The sequence below is a fragment of the Macaca thibetana genome, chromosome 11 (genome assembly GCF_024542745.1).
Source record: "Macaca thibetana thibetana isolate TM-01 chromosome 11, ASM2454274v1, whole genome shotgun sequence".
Taxonomy (NCBI): Eukaryota; Metazoa; Chordata; class Mammalia; order Primates; family Cercopithecidae; genus Macaca; species Macaca thibetana.
The window spans coordinates 100,676,447-100,703,326 of record NC_065588.1 but is presented as its reverse complement, the minus strand read 5'-3'; the positions used below and the strand labels follow the sequence as shown (position 1 = coordinate 100,703,326).

Below are 26,880 nucleotides of genomic sequence, written 5' to 3'. Positions count from 1 at the left end.
AATGCAGCTTAAATTTCATCATCTGAAAAACAGGAGTCACTAAACCTGTGGCTCCCTGGTCCCAAGAATAAAACTCAAACTTTAGAGCATTCAGAGCCATCCAGGTTCACCTCTCCACCCTTGGGCTCCTGTATTCCCAGACATCACTCTCCTCACTGGTCTGGCAGACGTCCTCACCCAGAATGTCTTTCCTCCCCCTTCCCAGATTCCGCTAGCAAATTTCTACTCATCCTTCAGAGCCCAGTGCAAACCTCGACTTTCCCTGGGAGACTTCCTTCCACCACCACCACCACGACCACCACCATCCCCAGCACCACCAAAATCAATCACCCTCCTCTCCCTTTCCTTCACAGTTTGTCTCTCTTTGTAACAGCAATCGCATCTGGCCCCATAAGACAGTAAAGTATGTGTGTTTACATCCACCCTAATAGAATGAATATTCTTTGGGCCAGACTTTGCAGCTAAACGTTGGTATTAGAACCACTCGAAACAAAATTTAAGCAATTCCCCAAATCCTTCTGAGTCTCCACTGCCTCATCTGTAGAATGGAGCTAGTAACAGTTGCTCTTGCTACATGGCAGACTGTGTTAAGATCTCAATAGCACAATCAAGCTTCAGATAACGACTGATTAACTAGAAGACTTTGAAGATACCTTAGAGGCCTGAAATGACTTTAGGGATGTGTGTGTGTGTGTGTGTGTGTGTGTGTGTGTGTGTATGTATAACTTTGCAGCCAATATCTTGTACTTAACATGTTGAGCCTTAAGATAATCAATATTATTCCCAAAGGGTATAGCTAAAACCCAGGAAAGACAACATCCCCTTAAGAAAATGGAAGGGGCGGGCACAATGGCTCATGCCTGTACTCCCAATACTTTAGGAGGCTGAGGCAAGATCGCTTGAGCTCAGGCATTTGAGACCCACCTGGGCAACATAACTAGATCCTGTCTCTACAAAAAAAAAAAAAAAAAAAAAAAATCAAAAATTAGCCCAGTATGATGGTGCACACCTGCAGTCCCAGCTACTTGGGAGGCTAAGGTGGCAGAATTGCTTGAGCCCAGGTCATAGCTGCAGTGAACCATGATCACGCCACTGCATTCCAGTCTAGGTGACAGTCTTGCTCTGTCACCATAAATTTTTTTTTTAATTAGGGTGAGGGGAGACAAAAAAAAAGCCCTAGTTTAGTGTAGAAAAGGTTCTCTAATACTTTAGAGCTACACTATCCATTACAGTAGCCCTAGTCACATGTGGCTAGTAAGCATTTGAAATGCAGCTAATCTGAATGTAGATGTCCTGTAAAAATACACATTGGATTTCTGGAGACTTAGTACCAAAACTCTGTAAAATATTGCAATGAGTTTTAATATTGAGTACTTGTTGGAATATTTCAGATATTAATCTCAGCTGTTTCTTTTTACTTTTTTCAATGTAAAAATGGCTACCAGAAGATTTAGTTTTGTGTGCAGTAGCAGTGTGTTTCCACTGGACAGTGCTGCTCTACAAAAGTCTTGTCTCAGACACTCCCATTGCAAACCAAATTAGCAGATCCCTTCCTGGGACACATTTAATTACCTTTGTGGTTACAGTGATGCAATTCCTACAACTTTGACAGTTGTTCACTTTTTGGCTGTTCACATTTAACCACGGTATAAAAGGGGTTGTTCTTGGCTCTCTTAAGTGACAGCTCACCATAGAATCAAAATGAAAATCAAATCACCATAGAATCAAAATGAAAATCAAACCCACCATCCCAAAAAGGGGGATTTTCTTCTTAGTGACCAATTACCATCAGTGTATTCCTTCTTTTAGCAAAGTGTTACTGAGTGACCAGGATCTATTGCAGATGTCGGGATATTGTGCTAAACAAGACATGCCCCTTCCCTGAAGGAGTCAATTATCAGAATGAGTAATATTAGAGATGCACGCACACAAAGTACCACAGGGACGAAAGGAAGGACATCCTTCCCCTCATTCTGACCAAGAGGGGATGGATGGTAATACAAGAGGTAATACATGAACTAGACTTCGACCCAAGGTCACATCCAAGTTGAAGAAAGACATGAGCATCATCTAAACACAGATGATACCCCAAGAGGGGATGAGGTCACCAGAGATAGAGTGTAGGGTAAGAAGAGAAGGGGCTATCACTGAATGTCCCACTCACTGAGTCTACAGCTGAGCTTAAGGCCTTTATGAAATAATTACTTCTTGATCTAATTATCTGAAACCAAGAACATGGAGACGGGAATACTGGTGAGGTGAAGAGTACAGTGTTTGCTGTCAGTTAGACCTGAGCCAGGCTCCTGTTCCAGCTTTCCAATTAGGCAGGCTCCATCACCTCCCTAAGCCTCAGTTTCCTCACCTGTATAATGGGATTGGTAAATGCGCATCTCACAAGGCTGTGGTGGGGATTAAATAGGATGGATAATCTAAACACAGCAGCTGACACACTGTCTGATGCAGAGCAAGTATTTGGTAAGTGATCACTATTGTTACTGTTTTTTTTCATAAAGCATCAGAAACATTTTTAATCAAATAAGGGTTTGGTATGGTTTGACTGTGCCCCCATCCAAATCTCACCTTGAATTGTAATAATCCCCACGTGTCAAGGGCAGGACCAAGTGGAGTTAGTTGGATCATGGGGGTGGTTTCCCCCATGCTGTTCTCATGATAGTGAGTGAGTCTCATGAGATCTGATGGCTTTATCAGTGTCTGGCATCTCCCCTGCTTGCACGCATTCTCTCTCCTGCTGCCCTGTGAAGAGGTGCCTTCCACCATGATTGTAAGTTTCCTGAGGCCTCCCCAGCCATGCAGAACTGTGAGTCAATTAAACCTCTTTCCTTTATAAATTACCCAGTCACAGGTATTTCTTCACAGCGGCGTGAGAACAGACTAATAGAGGGTTTCCCGACTATTGATATTTTGAGCTAGCCTGTTCTTTGTTGCGGGGAAGTCTATCCTATCCATTGTAGGATGTCTAACAGCATCCCTGGCCTCCACTCACTAAATGCCAGTAGCACACCTTCCCCAGTATTAATGACAACCCAAAATGTCTCCAGACATTGCCACCTGTCACCTGTGGAGGAAGAAGGAGGTCCCAAACCAGTTGCAAACAAATAGTCTAAATCAATGATTAGGTGGAATGGAAAGAAGTCTGGGTGCTTAAAAAGATAAAAACTTTTTCAACTTGTAAAGAAATGTGAGCCCTGACAAATACACTCCCCTTCCTCTATGATAACTCTCCAGCCTAACAGGGACTATTTCAAATGTGAGCCTGGCCTCAGGTCGAAGAATGCTGGGCCTATCCCAGATCAGGGTGATGGAGTCTTTGAACTGAATTTTAGGACCTGGTCTGGTGAAGAAGGGTGGAAATAGATCTGTGCCCCAGCTACAAACCCAGCCACAGAGCAAGCTCCATGTTTAACTGTTTAACTGTTTAACTGCAGTTAAACAGTGGGAAGGCCTGACCCCTATACCGGAGGAACCCTAAAGTCCTCCTCAGCACAGAACAGGCCCAATGTGGAGACACAGGGCCAATCGATGCTGTCCTGTGCAATGAGCCATGCTAACCCAGCCAACAACTGCTCACATACGGGCTGCCATGCTACCACTGTTACTTTTCTGAAATGACTGCTTTTCATCCTCCTCGAAGTTCAGCTTCAGAAATGGCATTGACCAGTGCCTGTGTTATTTCCCAAGTGTCACTTGTTAAAGCCAATGGGAACCCGAGGAATAATTAAGTGCATAATTGGGAGGAAATGCTCTGGTCACTGCATTCAGCAAGAAAACACAAGGCTGATTCCTCACCAAATATAAACTCTGCTTTGCAAACTGCTACACAGTTTTGGCCTTGGCAGAGGGTATGCCTGTTAGCACGGCAGAGAGAGAGTGAGCACATACAGAGAGAAGATATTCACAGGAGTCTCATTCTTATAGATGTTAGATCCTTTCAGTAAATCTTACAGTGTAGGACACACAGGTTAAAAGGATAAAAACTTGCTCAGGTTTCAAACAGAATGAAATACAACAGCATCATGTTGACATCGAGATTCACATCCTTGAACGAGGAACCACACAGGTCATTTATCGTAACAACAATATATTTATACTGCTTTTACATTCATTTTTTCTTTTTTTATTTAATTTTAAGTTCCAGGATACATGTGCAGGACACGCAGTTTTGTTACATAGGTTTACATCCATTTCCAAAGCAGTTTCACATCTAACTTCTCATTTAATCTTTGCCACCACCACCACCCATAAGAGAGGTGATATTACTACCTTCACTTGGCAAACGAGGGGACCAAATCTCTTGTCTGTGACTTTCACTCAGTCACTCATTCAATCAATTATTAAGCCCCTGCACTTGCCAGGCACTTGCCCAAGTCATGGGATGCAGCCAAGTACTACGCCAGATGCTGTTTACACACAGAGTCTTGAGCTCTTTCTCAAGGAGGGGCATTAGTGGCATTTGGACAGAATGATTCGTTGATGGGCAGAAAGGTCCCACCCTTCGCAGAATGTCTATCACTAAATTGCAATCGTTCTCACCAATCTTTGGGGTGGACAGGAAGACTAATGCCCAAATGAGAGCCCTCCCAGCTGTTCAGAGCAGCAGATATGAAGTCATACAGCCGGGTATGGTTCTTACTCCATCCACGCCTCTCCTGGGGATCTCAGACAAGGGATAATGCTCTATGCTTCAGTTTGCCCCCTTGTAAAATGGTGGTAATTACAGCGTATACATATAAGAGTCCTGTGGGGGAGTAATCTATATTCAATACCTGACCCAAGTTGGCCTTTGGTAAATAATATCCGATAAATATCTTTATTATTTCATCGGCTCATCTCCCATCTACCTCATCTCCTTCAATCTTTAAAGCCACCTTTTCAGAGAGAACTTCCCTGACAACCCTATTTAAAATTTCAATCTCCCCACCACTGCCACTTCACATCCCCCTTCCTTGCTTCCGCACCCCCCGTGTAGCATTTGTCACCTTCAAACATACTCTTTAATTTAATATGCGTTTGTTATTGTGTCTCCCCCACTATGATGTATGTTCCATGAGGACATGGATTTTCAACTGTTTGATTCACACCTAGAACAGAGCCTAACTCTTAGTAAGCATTTAACAAAAATATCTTGAATGATGTCAAATGGATATAGGGAACAGCCAAATCCTAAAAGCTGGTGTCTAGACTCCAAATTCTGTGCTCTTTTCACTATAATGAGTGACCATATGCAATGATATTAAAGGTAAAATATGACAACCGTTAAGAAATGTTAAGTGCCCTGTTACAACACTACCTTAGAGGGGCCTCTGTGGTTTCCCTCTTCTGAGATTCTTTGAAGTTAACAGTTTCTAACAGAAACCCAGCCACCAGCTTATTTCACTTGAGTTGCCTTTGTGAGTTTTTTCTCCCAAGGCATTTAAGATAACCACTCACGCCAGAGAATGATAAGGACTGAAACACTTCCATTACCAGGTTTCTTTGTCTCGATCCATATCGACCTGAGACAGAACCCAATTCCTGGTGATGCTGGAAGTATCAGCCCTCCCCATACTGCTTATCTAAAGCCAAACTAAGCCTCCACCACTGCCAGAACTGGCACTAGGTTAACATGGGACTTTTACCCAGAGTTGACAACGGCAGGTCTGACAATAACCAATGACATTCAAGGCAGGTCTAGTCCTGGGGTTCCAAAATCCTAGTGGACATTGTGCCACAAAAGGGGTCTGGGAAGGAAACATCAGACTTTGCATTTTTTGTTCATCTAAACACCAGACCTTCCATTTTCAGTTACCCTAAAAAAAAAGTAACTATATCAAGAATACAAATGGCCACAAACAACCCACCTAACCTGTCATATCAAATTACATGTCACTTACGAAACTCAGGCAGGTATCTTCAACCACAAAATGAACTGGAGTGACCACCTCAATAATTCCACCCTTCTCAGCATACTTCAATGAATAACCATTTACAACTGAATCATAAGTAAATTTACAGATTGTATTATCTACTTTTAACTATCCTATTCCTCACAAAATAGAACTGAGGCCTAAAGAGATCCCAGCCAAGAAACCACAACTTAGAGATAATTGTCACAATCCAGGCACACAAGAAATGGCATTCCTCTCTCTTAAGTACTAGCTCTCCATCGTATCTTTGTGGACAACATTACAAGGTCAAAAGGATGAAAGAATGAGAATTGATAAAGAGTCAGCCAACAGAATTATCCAACAGATAATGTCATATGTATTTACAGTCACTAGTCAGAAAGGATCCTATCCTAGATATGTAGATAATGGTAGAAATATTCAGAAATTATTTATAAACAAAATATATTGAGGGATGGCTGCTCAAATATGTTTTACCAATAGGGTGCAGTGAGTATTGTGATTATTTGCTCATCATTCATTTTACCCTCCTTCTAGAAAGCTTTCTAGCCTGCAGAGGCTGGTAATTGAAAAGTTGTATTTCCCAGGCTTCTTTGAAGCTAAGGTTCTAGATGTGAATTTGGCTCCCCCCAAACAGAAGCACTCACTTGAGATTTAGAAAGCAGATGTGAGGCAGAGGCCATCTTCTTGCCTTTGGGGCTGTTTGGCTGCTGGCAAGCATGGAGATGGGGACACGAGGGTTTTTTGCAATAGCACTATAGGGTCCACTCTCCGGCTTTGCCATCAGTTTTTTCTTGAACTCAATAGTTCCAGACACAATCTCGGAGGGTGTAGCACCCCTAGTGAGTCAGGTTTTTTTTTTTTTTTTGAGCAGCCATGCCGACATACATTTGTTTATAAATTATTATATAAACTACTACCATTAGCTGGGAGACATTCCTGGAGCCCCATTCCTCCAGCCCCTTAATGTCTTTATAAGCACCAAATTCCCTCTAGTAAATATCTTTCTGCTTAAAATACCTAGACAGGGGCCGGACACAGTGGTTCATGCCTGTAATCCTAGCACTTTGGGAGGCCGAGGTGGGCAGATCACCTGATGTCAGGAGTTCAAGACCAGCCTGGCCAACATGGCAAAACCCCGTGTCTACTAAAAATACAAAAATTAGCTGGGCATGGTGGCAGGCACCTGTAATCCCAGCTACTTGGAAGGCTGAGGCAGGAGAATTGCTTGAACCTGGGAGGCAGAGGTTGCAGTGAGCCAGATGGTGCCACGGCACTCCAGCCTGGGCGACAAAGTGATGCTCTGTCTCAAAAAAAGAAAAATTCAATTAGATTAAAAAATAAAATACCTAGACTGATTTCTATTTCCTGCCCTGAACCATAGCAGAACAGAAGCAAAGAGATTTGGGAGACAAATGGACTAGACCACAGCAGATGCTGTTTGTACATGACAATCCAACCTGGCTCCTCCTTCTGAGTTCTGGGCACATGGGTTGGGTGGTGACCAAGGTGGAAAGGCTTATCTTTGAGAATCAATTATTAACTCTTTAAATGTTTCCTAGGCACCTCTGGGCCAGGGTCAGAGGCTATAAAGATGAACCTGAGAGAATCCACGCCTTGCTGTATCAAAAGAGGAAGATGTACAAAAAAACAAACAACTACAGTACATTTCTAAAAGGGCCAGAAAAGAGAAATGACAAAGTCATGACAGCTCAGTAGCTTGAAAGAAACAAAAATCCACATTGGTGATACTTTCCCTGGGCAAATGTTTGTGTCTATTTCTAGATGAACTTCCGGGTTCAAGTCCCAAGTTAAATCACCTACTTCCCACCCTCCCTATTCTAACTCTTAACCAACCTCATCATTAATCTGAGAAATACTAACTACAAGCCCTGGGTTCTGAAAATAAGTGCCAGGCAAAGTTAAAAAGACCTGGACAGACTGCATGCCAGTCTGGCCATTGAGAAGCAAGTACTCAAGGCTAACCAGGTACTTTTGAGCCCTCAGAGTCTGCATCTTGGAGGAATGCCATTTTTTCATCACTTACTGAGGTTATGAAGTGTGCCACAGTTTACATAAAGTACTTCCACAATTTACAGAGGTGGCCTCAGAAGGCATCCATGGCGAAGGCACACTATTTGATGGAACACTAAGAAACAAAACAGCTGCTCATTAAAGCGCAGCACGGTGCTGAGATGCCATCAATCACAAATTACATAATTACTAAAATGTGAAAAAATACGTCCTGGAATCAATAATACACAATAATTTATGGGGATAGGACGTGGGAGACCCCAGACTAGGACCTGAGTCTTCCACTCCCAGAGTGTTGATCCATTTCGTCGCTATATTTTTATTGGGTACCGATTTAAGTCTGGCACTTTTTCTGGATAGTTTTATTCACAAATGCCACGGATTGCACCCTGAAGATATTACGAATTTCCCACTACAAGCTCAGTCAAAATTGTTCTCAAATCTCTTTTTCAGATCTCTTTATTACTGCTTTAAAAATTGGAAATGGGACTGGGTGTGGTGGCACACCTGTAAGTCCGAGCTGCTTGGGAGGCTGATGTAGGAGGATCCCTTGAGCCCAGGAGTTTGAGGATGCAGTGAGCCATGATCTCACCACTACTTGCCAGCCTGGGCAATAGAGCAAGACCCTATTTTTAAAAATAAAGATAAAGTTTAAAAAATTGAAAAAGGAAATGGTCTAGTGGGGGATCAAGGAGGAGCAGGTGGTAGAGGGGAGATGGGACTTATATGGTGACAACTTAACCAAAGTATACTATCGGCTGACCAAAGATGAATACAAATGTGCAAGGAGGGCTGGGCACGGTGACTCACACCTATACTAGCACTTTGGGAGGCCGAGGAGGGTGGATCACTTAAGGTCAGGAGTTTGAGACCAGCCTGGCCAACATGGCGAAACCCAGTCTCTATTAAAAACGCAAAAATTAGCCAGGTGTGGTGGTGCATGCCTGTAATCCCAGCTACTTAGGAGGCTGAAGCAGGAGAATTGCTTGGGCCCAGGAGGCAGAGGTTGCAATGAGCTGAGATTGCACCACTGCACTCCAGCCTAGGTAACAGAGCGAGACTCCATCTCCATAAAAAAAAAAAAAAAAAAAAAGTGCAAGTAGGAGACTTGATTTTCAATCTTTCTACATCACTTCCACCCTTATTCCTCACCTCCCTGCCTCAAGAGTCCTCTACTAAAGCTTCTGCAGCACTTCCCTCCCATCTACAGTTAAACCCAAAGCTCAAAACAATCGTCTCTCTCTGACTTGTGTCTCCCCACTGTGGTTGTTGGCTGCCTCTGTCCCTCTGCTCCAGGCACTCTGACCACCTTGCCATGCATGTTCTTGCCTCAGGGACCAGACTTGAACTTGTGTTGCTCTCTCCCTGGAACATGGCCGGCTCCTTCATTTCCTGCAGCTGTCTGCTCTCAGTGTCATCTTATCAATGACATTCCCTAATTACCTCTATATTATATTGCAACCCCTGCCTCTCACATCCCTCAACCATGTTCTCTGTTTTGTTTTTCTCTTCACACCATCTGATATACCATATATATCACTTCTGCATTTTTTTAAAGTCTGTCTGTCCCACTAGAATCTAAGTTCCATGAAGGCAGAGATGTATGTGTTAGATCTCCAGTGCCAAGAACAGCATCTGGCACAGAGAAGAAAGGAAAAGAGAGACAGACAGACAGAGAGGGGGCTGGGGAGGAGGAGAACAAGCGGGCTTGTAAGTTTCAATCAATCACATTGGATCTGAGATGCATCAAATTACAAGTTCCAGGAAATTTTAACTGACAGATCAGATTGTTCAATGATCTCATGGGAAGAACTGCCTCCCCTTTTATTTGTTATAAAGGTGATATCCCAAAAATTCAAAAGAAAAACTAAAAAGAAAAAAAAATGAATCAGCAGAATGACTTCTGGTTTTTCTCAGTCTGAACTTAGAAGAGAACTGCTGGCAATGACTTTCATGAGAGCCTTTTTCACTTGACCTCCAGATTAAAGAGAGGTCCTTTTGGTGGGTTTAAGAAGGGAAAGGGTGGTGCCTTTGCTTAGGAGCCTTTGACTTCCTGTTTTGAAATGACTGTGCTGATAAAGCTATGAACAAAATGATTTTTCAACCAGACAAATACTAACAACAGATACCTCAGCTGAAGGATGGATTCCCTCTCCCCTCACCCCACGGAAACCCCCCAACCACTCTTTCTATGGTGCCCAATCAGTCCTTTCATTTTGGAAAGCAATGAAAATGAGGACTGTAACAATCAAAGGAGATCACCGACGTCTCTCTCATCTGAGCACAGCTATGAAAAGGCTCCATCGAGGTGCAAACATTTAACTTAAACAACCAAGGAGAGACCCCATGCTAAAAATGTCTTCTCCTTCAGTTATTTTTTTTACTTGTTAATTTTTGTAGGTACATAGTAGTTGTATATATTTACGGGGTACATGAGAACCTTCAGTGATTCAATGCTGTTTTCAGAATTCATAACAGTCTCATATTTGAGACCCTCTTGACACTTTTTCAATGGAAGTTTCAGGTATATAACGTAAGAACAGCCCCTACAAATTAGAGTACGACTCCAAACTCATTCCATGTATAAGCAAAAAGATTCTGTAACGTAACATTAAATTTGTGCAGCCACAGCAAAAAATAATACCAGACTAACATCCTGCAAAGGGGTAGACTGGGAGGTGGAGACACATGCAAGTCTATACATTTAAACAGTTATGGCTAAACTTTGTCTTTAATAACTAGTTGTGATAATGATGTATTTGTCTAAAATACTTATTATCAAACAGGATACAAAATGTATGATTTTATCTCAACTATATATATGCATTTTGCATAGTTGAGAAAAATATAGAATGTATAAACATATATAAATATATTCTATAATATATTTTTAAAGTACTAGTTGCCCCTTGGTGGTGGAATAATGATTGTTTTTCTTCTATGGCACCTGAATTTTCTTTTTTTTTTTTTTGAGATGGTGTTACACTCTTGTTGCCCAGGATGGAGTGCAATGGCACGATCTCAGCTCACTGTAACCTCAGCCTCCCTGGTTCAAGTGATTCTCCTGCCTCAGCCTCCCAAGTAGCTGGGATTACAGGCGGGCACCACCACGCCCGGCTAATCTTTTTGTATTTTTAGTAGAGACAGGGTTTCACCATGTTGGTCAGGCTGGTCTCAAACTCCTGACCTCAGGTGATCCGCCCGCCTCGGACTCCCAAAGTGCTGGGATTACAGGTGTAAGCCATCGCACCTGACCACCTCCTGAATTTTCTAAAATGAGCACGTATTATGTTTACAGTTAGTTTAAAATTATAATATAAAATGCATTTTAGATTCAGCCTGATCAAGTGAAACTGCAAGGGGGTAAACAGACATCTTTAAATAAAGGATATAATCTTTCAATACATTCCACCAAGGCAAAAAAATCCCAGGTGACAGTGAAAATAAACATTTTGCAAAAATAAAAATAATAGAGAGGAAGCAAACAGGAGAGAAAAGGCTTTCTCCTCTGAAGGCTTCTTTCTATGAACAGTAGATTTCAAACAAAAACCACAATCCTATGGAGTAACACAAAAGGAAGGTTCCGAAGAGCTGCCTTTACACACTGTGCACCAATGCAGCCTGGGGGGCCTCTCAGCTTTGCCCTGCATGACACAGCTCCATCAAAACCCAGCCATCTGGGACAGGCATGCAAGACACTTTAATGTAAGCTGATGAACTTTCATAGGAAGCATTCACTGGTGAACTCAAACCTGTATAGAAACCGCAGGTATGTGGTTCCATTCTCCCTGACTTCAGGAATAGTTCACGGCCATAGAAGGTGTCTGTTCTATGGATGGATTTCCTTAGTGGCTAAACAAGGCCAACCTTCTCCAGAATCCAGGACACAGAGCAGTGTCTCAGCTGCCTACACCTCACAGGCTGCAAATTTAGGCCACGGTGAAAGCTCCTGTCTGGCACCTGATGAGTTTAACCGGGTCCATGTCAGAGTTCAGGAAGGCAGGAAGTATCCCCACCGGACAGAGTCAGAGTTATCGACCAGGCATTCTTGGCAAGGCTTGAAGTGACCTTCCTGAAAACCAGAGAAGTGGGTCTACTCCTGGAGTTTAACCACTTCATGCATTCATCCAGCAAATATTTTATTGAGAACCACTGTTGTCAGACACTGTGCAAAAAACATCGGGATTAAAATAGGAGTCTAAAACCTGGTCCTTGTCCAATAAAATATTCTTAAGGAAGACTATTAACTCAGAGTATCAAAAACTTCTAAATGGAACTATCCTACTGACAAGGCCCACTTCTGCTAAACCCTTGTGCAACTGATGACCAATTACTCAAATTTGCAAATTAATCATTTCTATGAATTAGAAAAGATAATGGGGCCCAGATTAGAATCTGAGAGAGGGACAGCCAGCCTTGCCAGCTGTCTGCTTTTTGTTTTTTTTTGTTGTTTTTTTTTTTTTTTGAGACACAGTTTCACTCTGTCGCCCAGGCTGGAGTGCAGTGGTACTGTCTTAGCTCACAGCAACCTCTGCCTCCCAGGTTCATGCTATTCTCATGCCTCAGACTCCGGGGTTCCTGGAATTACAGGCATGTGCCACCACACCCAGCTAATTTTTGTATTTTTAGTAGAGATGTGGTTTTGCCATGTTGGCTGGGCTGGTCTCGAACTCCTGAGCTCAAGTGATTCACCCGCCTCGGCCTCCCAAGGTGCTGGGATTCCAGGTATGAGCCACTGTGCCCCGCCCTCCTTTTTTTCTTTCTCTCCCCTGTCCCACACCCTCCAGCCACAACGAAGCCTGGAACCCACTGCCTTTGCAATACTATTTTTCTATTTCACACGCAGGTATCTGGAACCCCTGCCAGAGGCCTCCAAATTTTTAGCTACACAATCTGTGCCATGCTGTGGTCCCTTCTGCCTCTCCCAGGGTGATCTGGAGAGACAGAAACTGCAGAGCCAGGCTGAAGGATCAGCTCTCCTTACCCCAAGATACTTCAGAGAAGCAAGGATCTTTAACTTTTAAAGAAATTCAAACCAGTGAAAAAGATTCCACCTCAGCGGTCATCAACAGTGTAGCTTAAAAAAATGAACCCCCCAAAAAGAAAATGTTTAATGTGGATTTCAAAGTATATTTTTATGCCCCATGTAATGATAAACTGTTGACACAGTTTTAGTGGAACTGTAAGTAATTTGAAATAAGGAAGGCCTTTCAATTGAACTATCTGTAACTCTACATTCAATAGAAGGTTTTGAAAGTAGTATTTGCTATGGACTGGGGGGAAATATCAGAAAAATATATTTATAGTGATCCAAAGAATAAACAATAGCAGAAAATAGGACTAGAAGGGGACATAAAGGATGGGGCAGGACTGACAGAGGATCTTTATCAGCACAAGCTTAGAAAAGGTTCTCTGCCTCTTCCAAAAGGCTAGACTGAAAAGATATGATGTCACTTTCAAGTCAACTTAAGAATCTAACAAGAGCTGGAAATTTTCACAAAGTGCCAATTACAAGTTGGAAGTTTCTTCCTAGTATCTTTGGCTAGAAAGTTATTTCCCAATTCTCACAAAGAATTCCATGACAATTGTATTTCAGGTACACAGAAGCTCAAGCACATTCCTGCTGAAGGCTGACACTCATCCTCGTTCTGGGCATTTGTACAGAGCATTACTGGCATTCACGGTCCCAGCAAAACTTCAAGAGACCTGAACACAGCTCTAGAGTCTAGACCAAATCACCCCGCCCCTTGTTTAAACTGCTTGAACCCCAGTGTATCTGCACACCACCAGTCCCCTGGCGCTCTGGGGTGAGTCTGCCCGGTCTCCGGTGGCCCCAGGAGCTTGGCACTCTGAGATACCCCTGGCTGTCTGGCCCTGCCCACTGCAACCAAGGCCTGCCTGCCGGAATGCAAGCCAGGTCCATTTTTAAATTCCTTTATAAGTTTCACAACCGCAGGTCTGGGTGAGGAGACAAACACCGCTGTAGTTTGCTGACATTAAACTAAAAATACCCAGCTGCAAACAAAAGCCATCTTTAACAGGGCTGACTCGGACGTCCTGAGGTTACATGTGGTAGAGTCGGAGCATATCCTTGGCAGTGTGGCTGCCTTAACAACTGCTCCAGGCCGAGTGGGGCAAAGGGGCCGTCTGTCCCTGCGCTGTCAAGGAATCTGCAGCCTGCAGCCCTGCCCGTATGATGGAAAGAACAGCTTTATTCCTCTGCCATCGACCCAAACGCAGGCTTGATGAATTCGGGACTGCGTCTGCTTAAAGCGTTAGATACACAGTGAAAGGAGAAGGCGGGAGGCAAAAATGAAAAACACCAACCCCACTTCCCTGGAAGGAAATGCGTTTCCACCTCCCTCCTCCTTGCAATTAGAAAAGCAAATTATTGCTGTGACTACGCTGAGAAAGGCAACTCGGAGGCGTAGAAAATGGATTTCTGAGCCAACGGGGCCCGGCAGGGGGCTGATAAGGGAGGGGAAAAGGGAGCAGGGGAGACCCGCGTTACCCGGCAGGCTTCTCAGAAGGTTCTACCTGTTGGGCTTCGCAGCCGAGCTGCTCACCCCCGGCCGCCGCGCTCGAGGGCGCCCCTCCCTCTCCAGGACCCAAACTTTCCCTCGCACCCCTCGGAAGCGACGAGCCTCGTCCCTCCCCCAGTCCAGATTTCGGACGTGGAACTCTGCCTGAGCCGCAAGGGACCGGAGGAATGGGGTTCATTCCCACGCCGCCCGGGGGATTCCCGTTGCTCGGATTCCAGAAGTGGAGGATGCAAACGGACGGTCAGCCCAGGACCTGACCAAAGTTTCCTCCAAAACTGCAGGGGTCAAGGCATGACCCAGGAGCTCGGAGTTCCCATCTCAGGGGCTGGGGGCTGGAGCAGGCCCCGGGGCACCATCCACAAGGTCACTGCGGAGCCGGACCCCGGGGGCAAGCGGCCGGCGCGTGGTGGAGGGGCAGCTGCTGGGCACCCGACCTCTCTCCACACCTGCTCAGCTCTGCGTCGAGCCCGGGATACGTGGGAGCCCAGTGCCGGGCTCCCCAGCCTGCTTCAGGGACTCGCAACCTCGCCGGGGCGTAAACCCTTCGCCCCCGGCCCGGCAACCAGGAAGAGGCGGCTCGCCCGGGCGCTGAGCAGCCGGCTTCGGGTAACTCTTTCATCCCCCGACCTCGGCAGTAACGGGGAGGGAGTTTCGTTCTCCTCAAACCAGCCCCTCACCCCCGGCTGCTTCCCACACCTCTCCCTTTCCCTGCTACCTCGTAGACAGACAGACAAGGGACACAAAGAAAAAAAAAAAGAAGAAGGGAAAAAAAAAAAAAAAACTACCGCCCCTCCTGGTCCCATCCTCCAGCCCGGAGCCGGGAGGAAGAAGAGGGGAAAGCACACCTTCCCTTCTCCTCCCCATCCGGACGCGGTGACCCAGGTACACCCGGGCAGCCAGGAGCCCCGAAGAGGCCGAAGGCGGAGAGGTAGGGTTGCAAGAGGCAGAAACCAGGCGGAGCGAGGGAGCGAGCGAGCGAGAGCGCGAGAGAGAAGAAAATATCCAACAAAACCACGCTAACGCGCCCCCTACCTGGGTGCAACATACTTTGGAAATAGAAGATGACCAGGATAAAGGATCCCAAGCAAGTGGCCAGCACCATCCGGCAGATTCTGTTCATCCTCATCACTTCCAGCAGCGCTGGCTTCATGGCTTTGTCCTGGCTGCGGGGACCGGGGTGTCCGGGAGGCGCGCCCGGGGCGCAGGAGCAGGGACCCCACCGCGCGGACCGGAGCCCGGGAGGCGCAGGGCAGAGCTGAGCAAGGCTCGGAGGGAGGATCGGGCTCGCCTCGCTGCCGCTCTTGGAGCCCCCAGCCCGGGCAGGGGTGTAGAAGGTGCCGGAGTTGGTCTGGAAGTGCTGAGATGCGTGGACCCGCTGGCTGCGCGCTCCTGCTCCTCCTCCTCGCCGCTCCGCCGCCTCCTCCGATCCCGCCGGCGGCCGCCGCTGCCTGGTCGCGGGCCGGGCGGCTGGGGTGCGAGCGGTGATGGTGGTGCCGCCGCCGCTGCCGCTGCGCTGGCCGCTGTGGCTGTCCGACGGGCCCTCTCCCTCCTCTCCAAAGGCTACTTCATAGCGCTCCAAAGATCTATATATTCCGGGGCTGGGTTTTACCAAATGCAACTCGCGGCCCCCGGCGAGGGGAGGGCGCCTGCGGAGAGCCGGGAGGAGGGAGGGACCCTAGCGCCTGGGCGGAGCGTCGCGCTCCCCCCGCCCCTACCCGGGATATGGTCGCGTCCAGCTGTTGCCCGGGGAGTGCTGTGTGCGCGCCGCGCTCCCGCAGGGTCCCAAAAGCCCTCAGTCCCCGGCCGGGCTCGGCCGCCGTTTGGAGGTTGTGTCAGCGTTTCCATGACAAAACCCGGAGGAAAAAAAGACGAAGAAAATCGCCTCGTTGCTGCCACCCACCCCCATGAGCGTTTGCAGAGGGAAGTGGCAAGGAGCCGGCTGGGTCTCGGAGGGGAGAATTAAGGGTTAGGGGGTTTCTGGTGGCTGGCAGTTATTTAAAATCTCTGGGCGACGTAGCGGGGAAGTTGCCCCAAGCCCCCAGGGAGAGAGTGCCCATTTTCCGACGCTCAGAACTGGGCGGTTTCGTTTTTCTTTCAAAGGACAGCCCAGCTTGGGAGTCGGGGTTAAAGAGGGCTGACTTAAAGTCAAGGTTAAGGAAACTGCACGACCCTCGGGTCAGGCGACAGCTGAGCTTTCCCAGGGACTTATACAGAGTCTCTGACACCCACCATCACCACCATTCCTCAAGGTAAAAGGGATTTGTGGGTTTCAAAACTCTGCTATCCCAAAGGGTAGAGTATCCTCCAAATTATGCAAAATTCACAGCAGTCTTCGCTGGGAGGGGGTAAGAAAATGCCCCTAGGAAGCCACCTCACCCAAGTCCAAAAAACTGCTGGAAAAGCCAAACCAGCCAGAGCACTGGTAGGTACATGGAATGATGGTGTTGCTTTCTTGTATTGTGTAAAATGACTTCCAATTTCCAATTCCATGCATTTAGGCTGTTTCACAATCAATAAAGTGGACACAGGCAATAGTATAGGGATCACTTTTATGTCAACAAAAAAAATGTTATTGTAAAGGCTAACTTTTGTGCCTCATCAAGTCATTACTAATACTAATTCAATTAAAAATGAAATAAGATACTGTGTCTTTCAATGCCTCTCACAAAATAGGCATTTGATAAATTCTTATTGAATCTGAATGTAATGGGCCTTATCCTCCCCTTAATAGACAGAGACACAACTTGCAGTTAGACACATGCAACAAAAACCACCTGAGCAACCCCAGTTCCCTTCCCCCAGCGTTCTCCTCCAGCAGTTGCATGGTAGGGAAAGTAACAAACTCAGCAGCCTTGCCTTTGATTACAGAAGACAATCAATTAAAGCACAATATGTATGTAGCCAGTGTGTGCTGTGTGAATTTGGACTTACCTGTGAATGAGTTGCTTGCTCAAGGAAGCCGGGCTGAGCAAGCTTCAGACAGAGTCTTCTCCAGTGATTCTTCTGCTCTGGTGATAGGAGATCAGGAATGGGAGTTGCACTACACCCTCCCCACCTCCACACCATCATCACTAAGACACAGGATTCCTTGCAGGGGTCATGGCTTAGATGGGCATTCGCACAAAGCCTTTGCCTAGAATATCAGTCTCTCATTTAACACTTAACTTTACAAAGCCAGGGAGGGGAAGGGATTTACTCCCAGGTCACCCAGGCGACCTCTCACCTCATAGGGCCAAGACTTCAGTTACCTGCCCCAAAGCCTGGACATGCACGAGGCAGTTTGGGAAGTCACAGGGTCAAAGGAGAGATCAGAAGTCTAATTCCCTGTGAGTCATAGAGATGATGGAGTTGGCCCACATGGTGGGGGAGGATGGTGAATCATGCCCAGCATCCATTCTTGCATTCCCACAATCAGGAACCTGCCCAGACACACAGTGAGGATTAAGGCTGTGACACATAAGCTACCACCTCTCCCAGAAGTCTTTGCTGATTTCTCACCTGAAATTGCATCTTTCCTCCTCTGCGCTGTGAGCACTAGGTCCAAACCTCTTTTGGGCCACTGTACCCACTAGGCTGAACTCCTTCCTAGAGATCCAAGTTGTCTTCATCTCTGTCTTTCTAATGCCCAGCACAATGACTGGTACATAGTAGGTACAAATAAGTCAGAGGCAGAGAGGTGATGCCTACTTGGACTAAGACGTTAAATTAGATCACCTCTAAAATCTATGGCAAAAGTCAGTGGTAACGGTCTGTGATTCTGTTGTTCTGTGCACCTTGAGGGGTGATGGAAAATTTCTATTATCTCCTTCATCACACTCTAAACTGCCCAACTACAGTTAGAATCATTGCTTTCTTTCCATTCCTAGCCTAAGAAAATGTTGTTACATCTTATGCTATATAACAAACATTAGCCAAGTAAAGGACAGTATTAACTGATAAGACTGAGGAGAAAGATTTTATACTTTGAACATTGAAAGAGGAACGGATCACTCTTCAGATCCTTTCTCCCTCATCTTTCTAAATTCCCTTTTGCCCTGAAAAATTCTGCAGATTGGCACTGTGCTCACTGTGGGACTTGGCTTGATTGATTGACTCTCCAAACTCAACAACATGCAACTGAAACTGGGGCCTGCCTATTTTAAAGCCTGGCATGGCCCTGAAAAAAACTGGTCGAGGAGAAAGTCTTATTTATGTTGACAATCTTGTAGAATTTATAGCAGGAGAAGAAATTGGTGCAAAGTCAGAATTCGAGCTTGTGGGTGCCATTGGCAATGGACTGACATGTTTGTGTGGCCCTTCCAATCCGCACAGGCTGAGCTCCTCCTCATTCCTGCAGATTACACCTACAATGTACTGTCTTGTTAAGATCTTGCAAACCTGGCAACGATGCCCTTTTCTGCACCTTGTTGGAGAGAAAAGTGGGCCCAGGGTTCTAGTAGACAGAGGGCTCTTTAGCATCCTTGAGGGGAGAGAGGGATGTGTCTTCTGCCAACATCAGCCAGGGGCCCCAGACTGGCTCCTCCAAGGACTGGCGCTGCCATTTGCATCTCTCTGGCACCTCTAGCACAAAGGACACTCAGTTAACCAGAGCACAGTAAATATTTGTGGAGTTGAATTATAAACCATTTGCCCACAGTATGTGGAGATGTTAGGGTACAAATTTTCTACAGGTAGGTAAACCGCAAATAACACAAGTGGGTTACTCATGACATGACTCTGAGAGCAGGCTCTGCTTTGCAGGCTTTTCTGATCAAGTTGGGGAAAGAAGACAGCAAAAGAGAAAGGGATTGAAGAAGGTAGAGAGAAAGGGAGAAAAAGAGTAGAAGGGAAGAGACAAAGGGGAGGGAAGGATAGGAGAAAGGGTTGGGGGAAGAAAAGAAAAGAATTGCCTGGGAAAGAGAAGGAGGAAGGATAGGAGAGGGAAAGAGAGAAAAGAAGGGAGGAAGGAAGGGAGAGAGGGAGGGAGGAAGGGAAGACAAGATGAAGAGGCAGGAAGGAGAGAGAGAAGAAGGGAGAGAAGAAAATGAGGGAGGAGCGGAAGGAGGAAAGGAGTATCATCATTCTGTCTCGCTTTCTTCTTTTTTTTTTTTTTTTTTTTTTTTTTTTTTATTGAGGCAGAGTCTCTCTCTGTCACTCAGGCTGGAGTGCAGTGGCACGATCTCAGCTCACTGTGACCCCCACCTTCCGGGTTCAAGCAATTCTCCTGCCTCAACCTTCTGAGTAGCCAGCCTACAGGCGTGCGCCACCATGCCCAGCTAATTTCTCTATTTTTAGTAGAGATTGGTGTCACCATGTTGGCTAGGCTGGTCTCCAATTCCTGGCCTCAAGTGATCCGCCTGCCTCAGCCTCCCAAAGTGCTGGAATTATAGGTGTGAACCACCGCACCAGGCCTTGTCTGACTTTCTGATGCCACCTTTGCTCCTTCACCTAGTTTAGGCCCGAAAGACTCCTCCCTTACTGAGGACCAGGTCTGTGGGACGCTTGGGCCCTACCCTAAGCTGACTCCAGCTGCCCTCTGGATAGCCCTGGCCACCTCCCTGTCTCCAGGCACAGCCCAGAAATCAGTTCCATGAGCTGCTCATCCCTCTCAAATATTTCTCAACTGGTGGCCCCTGATCAACTCCTAAACTCCATCTATGTAACTAGGAAACCTCCAGCTCCTGGCCCTCCACTCACCCCAGCACCCCTCCTCACCCCACGAGGTGCCTTCACGGTGTTTTTTTCACTTCATCCCTGCCAGCGCCTCTGCTTGTCCCATGACCCATCCACCAGATCATCCAGGTTTCTATGGAGTCTTTCCAGGCCCCCTGCCTGCCTCTTGCTGCTCCTCAGTGAGGACATTAGCATTTCTTGAGCACACTTTGACATTCATGGCATGATAATTTATTGAAATATTCATTTGTGTGTGTTATCCTCCTATTTTCCACTTCTCCACGCCCCCTCCATTTCAAGCAGGCTTTGTGCCACCTTGCCTGAGGGATTTGATGAAGGCTTCCCGGGAGAAAAATCTTAAAACTGTGGAAGAGATAATAGCAGGGAGAGAAGGGGGTGCTGGGGGCGGATTTGTGAAGGAATATGTGAGTGCCCTGCCCCCTTTTGCCTGGGAGGTGGATGCTCCATAGGTACTAGTACCTGGGATGGCTAAAACCTGGCACAATGATCCCAGTGCCACCAGGGATTCCAGTGCCCTAAGCATGGCACAGAAGTCACAGAACTGCTGACCTGAGGGAGCTTCAAGGACAGAGCCAGGCAGATGCGTTGGAGGTGATTCATGGGGCCAAGAGGGCCTTTCATGCTCTGGTGCCAGGGCCAATTAAGATGCTGAGAACCTCTGAGTGCTGGGAGCTTATGGTGTACCACTCCCATATGTAATTCAAAATAGAAATAATTCTAAAGAAAGAGGCTGGGTGCATTGGTTCACGCCTGTAATCCCAACACTTTGGGAGGATCAGCTGAGGTCAGGAGTTCGAGACCAGCCTGGCCAACATGGTGAAACCCCCATCTCTACTAAAAATACAAAAATTAGCTGGGCATGGTGGCAGGCGCCTGTAATCCCAGCTACTTGGGAGGGTGAGGCAGGAGAATCGCTTGAACACTGGAGGCAGAGGTTGCAGTGAGCCGAGATCGCGCCACTGCACTCCAGCCTGGGTGACAGAGTGAGACTCCATCTCAAAAACTTAATAATAAAAAATCAAGAAGGAAATACCTTTTAAAAGAGCAAAGTTCAGATTTGTTAATGTTTTTTCTCCCAGCTTGATTTAAGTATAATTTACATAAATAAAATCTATTCATTATAAGTATACAGCCTGCTGAGTTTTGGCAATCGTCTACAGGTATATGCAAACCCTCATCACCATAACCAAGACACAAAGCATTTCCATCATTCAGAAAGCTCCTTCTTACCCCTTTGCTGTTGATCCCCAGCCCAGACCCTGGACCCAGGAAACCACTGATCATCTTGCTTTCATTATAGTTTTGCCTTTTCTAGAATTTCTTTTAAAGGGAACCATACTGGACACAGCCCATCATTAACTTAGCCTTCTTTGACTTAGCAAAGTTATTTTGAAATTCATTCATCTTGTTGCATGTATTAATATTTAATCCTTTTTATTGCTGAGCATGGATTTACCATAATTTGGTTTTGATTGATGGACATTTGCCCTGTTTGCAGTTGTTAGCTGTTACCAAAAAATGTTGCTATGAATAATTGCATGCAAGGTTTTGTATGGACAAATATTTTAATTTATCTTGAGAAAAATACTTAGGAAACTTTATAAAACACTGCCAAACTCTTCTCCAAAGTGGCTATATCCCTTTGCATTTCCACCAGCAAGGTAAGAAAGTCCCACATCCTCACCAACACCGAATGTTGTCAATCTTTTTAATTTTTGCCATTCTACTGAGTGTGATGTGGTATCTCATTATGGTTTGAATTACATTTCCTTAATGACTAGTGTTGAGTATCTTTGCATGTTTGCTAATCATTCATGAATTTCTTTATAAAATGGCTGTTCAAATCATTTGCCCATTTTTAAATTCATACTGATATCCAGTTGTTCTAGCACGATTTTATTGTATTATTTTATCCCGCATTGTGCAATTAGAGTATGCTACATCAGGACATAATCCTCATAGGCAAGGTATGGTCCTCAAGGCATTGATAATGGACAAGATTCTGAGGATGTTGTAGAAATGAGGCCAGAAAAGCATAATCTAGATCATGTTGTTCCCCTAGAAAATCCTTCAGGATGTTCTGTGTGGTTCACCTACCATCTGTTGTATTCCATGAGTTAACAACAGGCAGAAAAGAACATCTGTCCACCAAGAAACAAGAGGCCACATTACTGCGAAACCTCAGTGGGTGTGTTTTACTTTATTCATTAAGGACCTGACTGGATAATCCAAGAAATGCAAATTATAGCACCCCTCATCACAGTTTAGAGTAATTACTGGTTTAATGTCTCTTTTTCCTACTGGTCTCTGAGCTCTGAGAGGGGATGGCTAGGACCATGTCTTTATCACCACTAATTAACACAGAGTAGTCTAAAAATACATATTAAATGCTATAATTTTTACCTGGCAGCTTGGCAATAACTGTAAAACACTGACAATTGTCAGTATTGAGAAGGGTGTGGGAAAAAGGGAACCCTTATAAACTGATGGTGGAAGGTGGTATAAATTGATACAACTTTTATAACATTTCTAGAAAGTGATCCAGTCAGAAGTTGACCAAAATCACTAAGTTACTGATTGATGAAACTGAGGCATTCATGTACTTAGCTGTGTGCTAAAATAACCTAAATTTTTAGTAATAAGGATTTAAACAATTTATAAAGCCTCTGTATGATGGAATATTCTACAATACAATATTTACATGTTCTCCTGTTTTTTGCATAAATAAGCAAACATAATTGTATCTATGTACAAACATATATGTACTTCATACAACAAAGCAGTAGGTATTCTTGGGCAGTGAGAGTTTTTAATTGATTTACTGTATTGTCTACGTATTTTTAAAAGAGTACATATTATTGTTTAAAAGGAAAAATATGTAGCTATTTCCATTTTCGGATGGAAAAATACTCTGTCTAATCAAAGAATATGTTTCTTAAATCATCAACACCCAAGTTAAACTCCTACTTCTTCCATGAAGCTTTCCCTAATTATTTCAAGCCATAGAGTTATCTTTCTGCTTATAAGAACTAAACCACTCCTCTATAATTTGGCACATTTACACTGTCATATACAGTTGCAGAGTCATTTTGTGAGCTGTGCCCTATCTCCTTGGCCACACCATACAAGCTCACGCAAGTTGACTGTTAGAATCTGCTGTCACAGAACTTGGTGCAATGTTGACCACACACCGATGACCCACACGAACTTGCCGATTAATTTCCTGGTGTGTTAGAATGGCCTCTGATTGCATACCCACTGTGGGCAGACTCTGCTATGCACTTTACATACATGATCACTGATCCTCATCCATCACACAAGGACAGCATGAGTATGCCCTCACACAGATGGCAAAACTGAGCCTCACAAAGCTTAAGGGAGTCACTCTCACTTACACATCTGTTAATTGGCAGAGGTAGGGTGGGATTTGAACCAAGGTTGTAAGGCAGCAAGGCCCATGCTTCTGAAAGTCTGAGAGTATCCAGCATATGTTTTTTTTTTTTTTTTTTTTTTGATCCAGGGTCTCACCCTGTTGCCCACGTTGAATGCAGTGATGCAAACACAGCTCACTGTAGCCTCAAACTCCCAGTCTCAAGCTCCTCCTACCTCAGCCTCGTGAGGAGCTGAGACTATAGGTGCATGCCACCACACCCGGCTAATTTTTTATTATTATTTTTTGGAGAGATGGGGGTCTCACTATGTTGCCCAGGCTGGTCTTGAACTCCTGGGCTCAAACGATCCTCCTGCCTCGGCCTTCCAAAGTGCTTTTATTACAGGTGTGAACCACCACAGCTCTTGGCCTTGTATTTGTATGTTCTACCCATGTCTAGCAAGCACCATCTCCAGGCTTCTTGTCAAGATCAACCTTTAAAGGAGCTTGGGAGAAGCTTGGGGGTGCAGGATAGGAAACAGGGAGTTAACGAAGAGCTTTTCCCCCAGGCAGCTGGGTCCTGCCTTCTCACTCACAGACTTGCTCACTTCCAGGGACTTTCCGCAGGGCAAATCTTGTGACTTTTAAAGCCCCCTGTCCTCTTCTTCTCCTTCCCTACAAATAGTTGTTTAGAAAGGAGGATAAAATGAGTCTGTGTAAATAATTGGCACAAACAATTCTCAACTTTGTCTTTTTTTTCTTTTTCTTTTTTTTTGCCCTAAAGTGCAGTGAAAAAGCATGCCTCTCAGAGTTGTTTCTGGGCCTCTCTCTAAAGATGAAAGGGCTCTCTATAAACCTGCTCACCCAAAGAACTGGGAGGTAGCAGGGAGTCCAAAAACAGGAATTATCTAAGTATCCAGAGAGGTGTTTTTTTTTTTTTTTTTTTTTTTTTTTTTTTTTTTTTGCCTAAAACAATCCCTTGCATTATGCAGGCAGCCTGAGAAATATTTGTCAAATATTTGTCCATAAATGTAAAACTTTTGTATGTCAAAGGAAAAGGAGCAAAGTTAAACAGCACATAAAAATGTGGTGAAAATATTCATTGAAAAATGAAAGATAGGCCAGGCATTGTGGCTCACGCCTGCAATCCCAGCACTTTGGGAGGCCAAGGCGGGTGGATCACTTGAGGTCAGGAGTTTGAGAACACCATGACCAACATGGTGAAAACTACAAAATTAGCCGGGCATGGTGGCAGGCACCTGTAATTCTAGCTACCTGGGAGACTGAGGCAGGAGAATTGCTTGAACCTGGGAGGTGGAGGTTGCAGTGAGCCAAGATCGCACCACTGCTCTCCAGCCTGGACAATGAAGTGAGATTCCATCTCAAAAGAACAAGAAAGCAAGAAAGAAAAGAAAAATAAAAGATAAAAGGTTAAACTTCTTTGTGATATGCTCACACCTCTCCCATTAGAAATGGGAGCTAAACACAAGGACATAAAGATGGGAACAGTAGACACTGGGGATTCCATGAGGTGGGGAAGGGGATGGGGGACACAAGGGTCAAAAAACTACCTATTGGCTACTATTTTCACTACTTCGGCGACAGGTTCATTAGAGGCCCAAACCTCAGCATCACTCAATATACTCATGTAACAAACCTGCACAGGTACTCCATGAATCTAAAAAGGAAGAAACGTTTCTTTGTGATATATAAAGATCTCATAGAGACAACTAGAGAACCCCACCAAGATCCCAATAGACACACGAACAAAAACAATGGACAGGATTTTTCACACACACACACACACACAAAGGAAATATACCAGATAATAAAATATAAGGAAGCATCTAATATGGCTTGGCTCTGTGTCCCCACCCAAATCTCATCCTGAATTGTACTCCCATAATTCCCACATGTTGTGGGAGGGACCGGTGGGAGATCATTTGAATCATGGAGGCGGTTTCCCCCACACTGTTTTTGTGGTAGTGAATAAGTCCTATGAGATCTGATGAGATCTCATCAGGGGTTTCCGCTTTTGCTTCTTCCTCATTTTTCTCTTGCTGCTGCCATGTAAGCAGTGCCTTTCACCTCCTGTCATGATTCTGAAGCCTCCCCAGCCATGTGTAATTGTAAGTCCAAGTAAACCTCTTTTTCTTCCCAGTCTTGGGTATGTCTTTATCAGCAATATGAAAACAGACTAATACAGCATCCAACCTCAATAATTAAAAAGAGGCAAACCAAAACAATAAGACACAATTTTAATTTATCAAATTAGCAAAGATGTTTGTTGGACAATACATTTCCCTTGAGGGTGGAATGCAAAGGAGCCACCCAAGTGTTGCTGGTAGAAGCAACTGGAACAACCTCTTTGAAATATGCTTTGGAATTCTTATCCCAGCCATGGGATGGAGTTATCAGACTGTGATTACTGGGAAAGTGGGCTTTGGAGTCAGGCAGGCCTCAATTTGCCTGCGGCCAGTCACCTAGCATATTTAAGTCTCAGGTTCTTCATCTGTAAAATGGGAATCATGATACATATTTTCAGGATGTTGCGAAGATTACACAAACCTAAGTCAGAGCACTCAGAGGCACCTATGGCATGGGCTGAGACAGGAGCTAGTGGTGCAAAGAAGCAGAGCTGGTAGAGAACCACCTTTGTGATGGCCACAGCAAATCCAATGGCTGTGGCCATGGTGGCCTCACTGGACCAGCCGTGTACTGTGATCTCGGCTATTGCTGACCTCCTTTCCTTCCTGCTGATTTTCAAGCCATGTTCCAGCCTTTTTAGCATTTCTCTGTGTTACCCACAACGCTTTCAATAAATTCCTTTTTTGCCTAAATCATACGTTCTGTTGCTTGCAGCTAAGAGCCCTGAATATACAGATCATGAGGTATGGGCAGAGAGGCAGAACCTAGAGCTAGGCCACCAATGTCTATGGAGACTGATATTTTCCCTTTTGTGGCCCCTTGCTACTAGGCAGTAAGCTAAAATGGATCCCAAAGACCAGTCATGGTAAGTATCATTCCATTTTCTAAATACCTTTGTTTTTCTAAATGCATTTGTAACCCAGCCTGCCCAAATCTTATGGGGGTTGAACTCAGAGATGGGTTCGCAGTCAGGAGGCCTGGGCTCAAATCTCAGCGTGCCTCTAACTAGCTGTAGGAGTGTCATGGACTGAAAATCATATGCTGGAGCCCTAACCCACAACGTGAATGTATTTGGAGAGAAGGCCTTTAAGGAGGTAATTAAGGTTAGGTGAGGTCATGAGGCTGGGACCCTAATCCAATAGGATTGGCATCCTTGTAAGAAGAGAAAGGGACACTAGAGAGCTCACTCTTTGTGCCTGCCCAGAGGAAC

At 45.2% G+C, this 26,880-nt stretch overlaps 2 protein-coding genes across 8 annotated transcripts in view; one reads left to right on the top strand and one right to left on the bottom strand.

Moving 5' to 3' along the window:
* CHST11 (carbohydrate sulfotransferase 11) overlaps positions 1-16,434 on the bottom strand; it is a 310,494-nt gene extending 294,060 nt beyond the window's left edge. Inside the window, exon 1 of one of the 2 annotated variants that reach the window (XM_050748486.1) lies at positions 15,512-16,434. In XM_050748486.1, the coding sequence (XP_050604443.1) occupies positions 15,512-15,629 (118 nt within the window). In that variant the 5' untranslated portion in view covers positions 15,630-16,434. The remainder of the gene's footprint in view (positions 1-15,511) is intronic. The other variant, XM_050748487.1, reaches the window with a different exon arrangement.
* LOC126930917 (protein BRAWNIN) overlaps positions 1-26,880 on the top strand; it is a 732,366-nt gene that overhangs the window by 198,934 nt on the left and 506,552 nt on the right. Inside the window, exon 1 of one of the 6 annotated variants that reach the window (XM_050748504.1) lies at positions 5,697-5,700. The exons of the other annotated variants lie outside the window; for them this stretch is intronic. The gene's annotated coding sequence lies outside the window, so the exon portion shown is untranslated. Of the gene's footprint in view, positions 1-5,696; positions 5,701-26,880 lie in introns of those variants that run through there. 6 annotated transcript variants of the gene reach the window in all.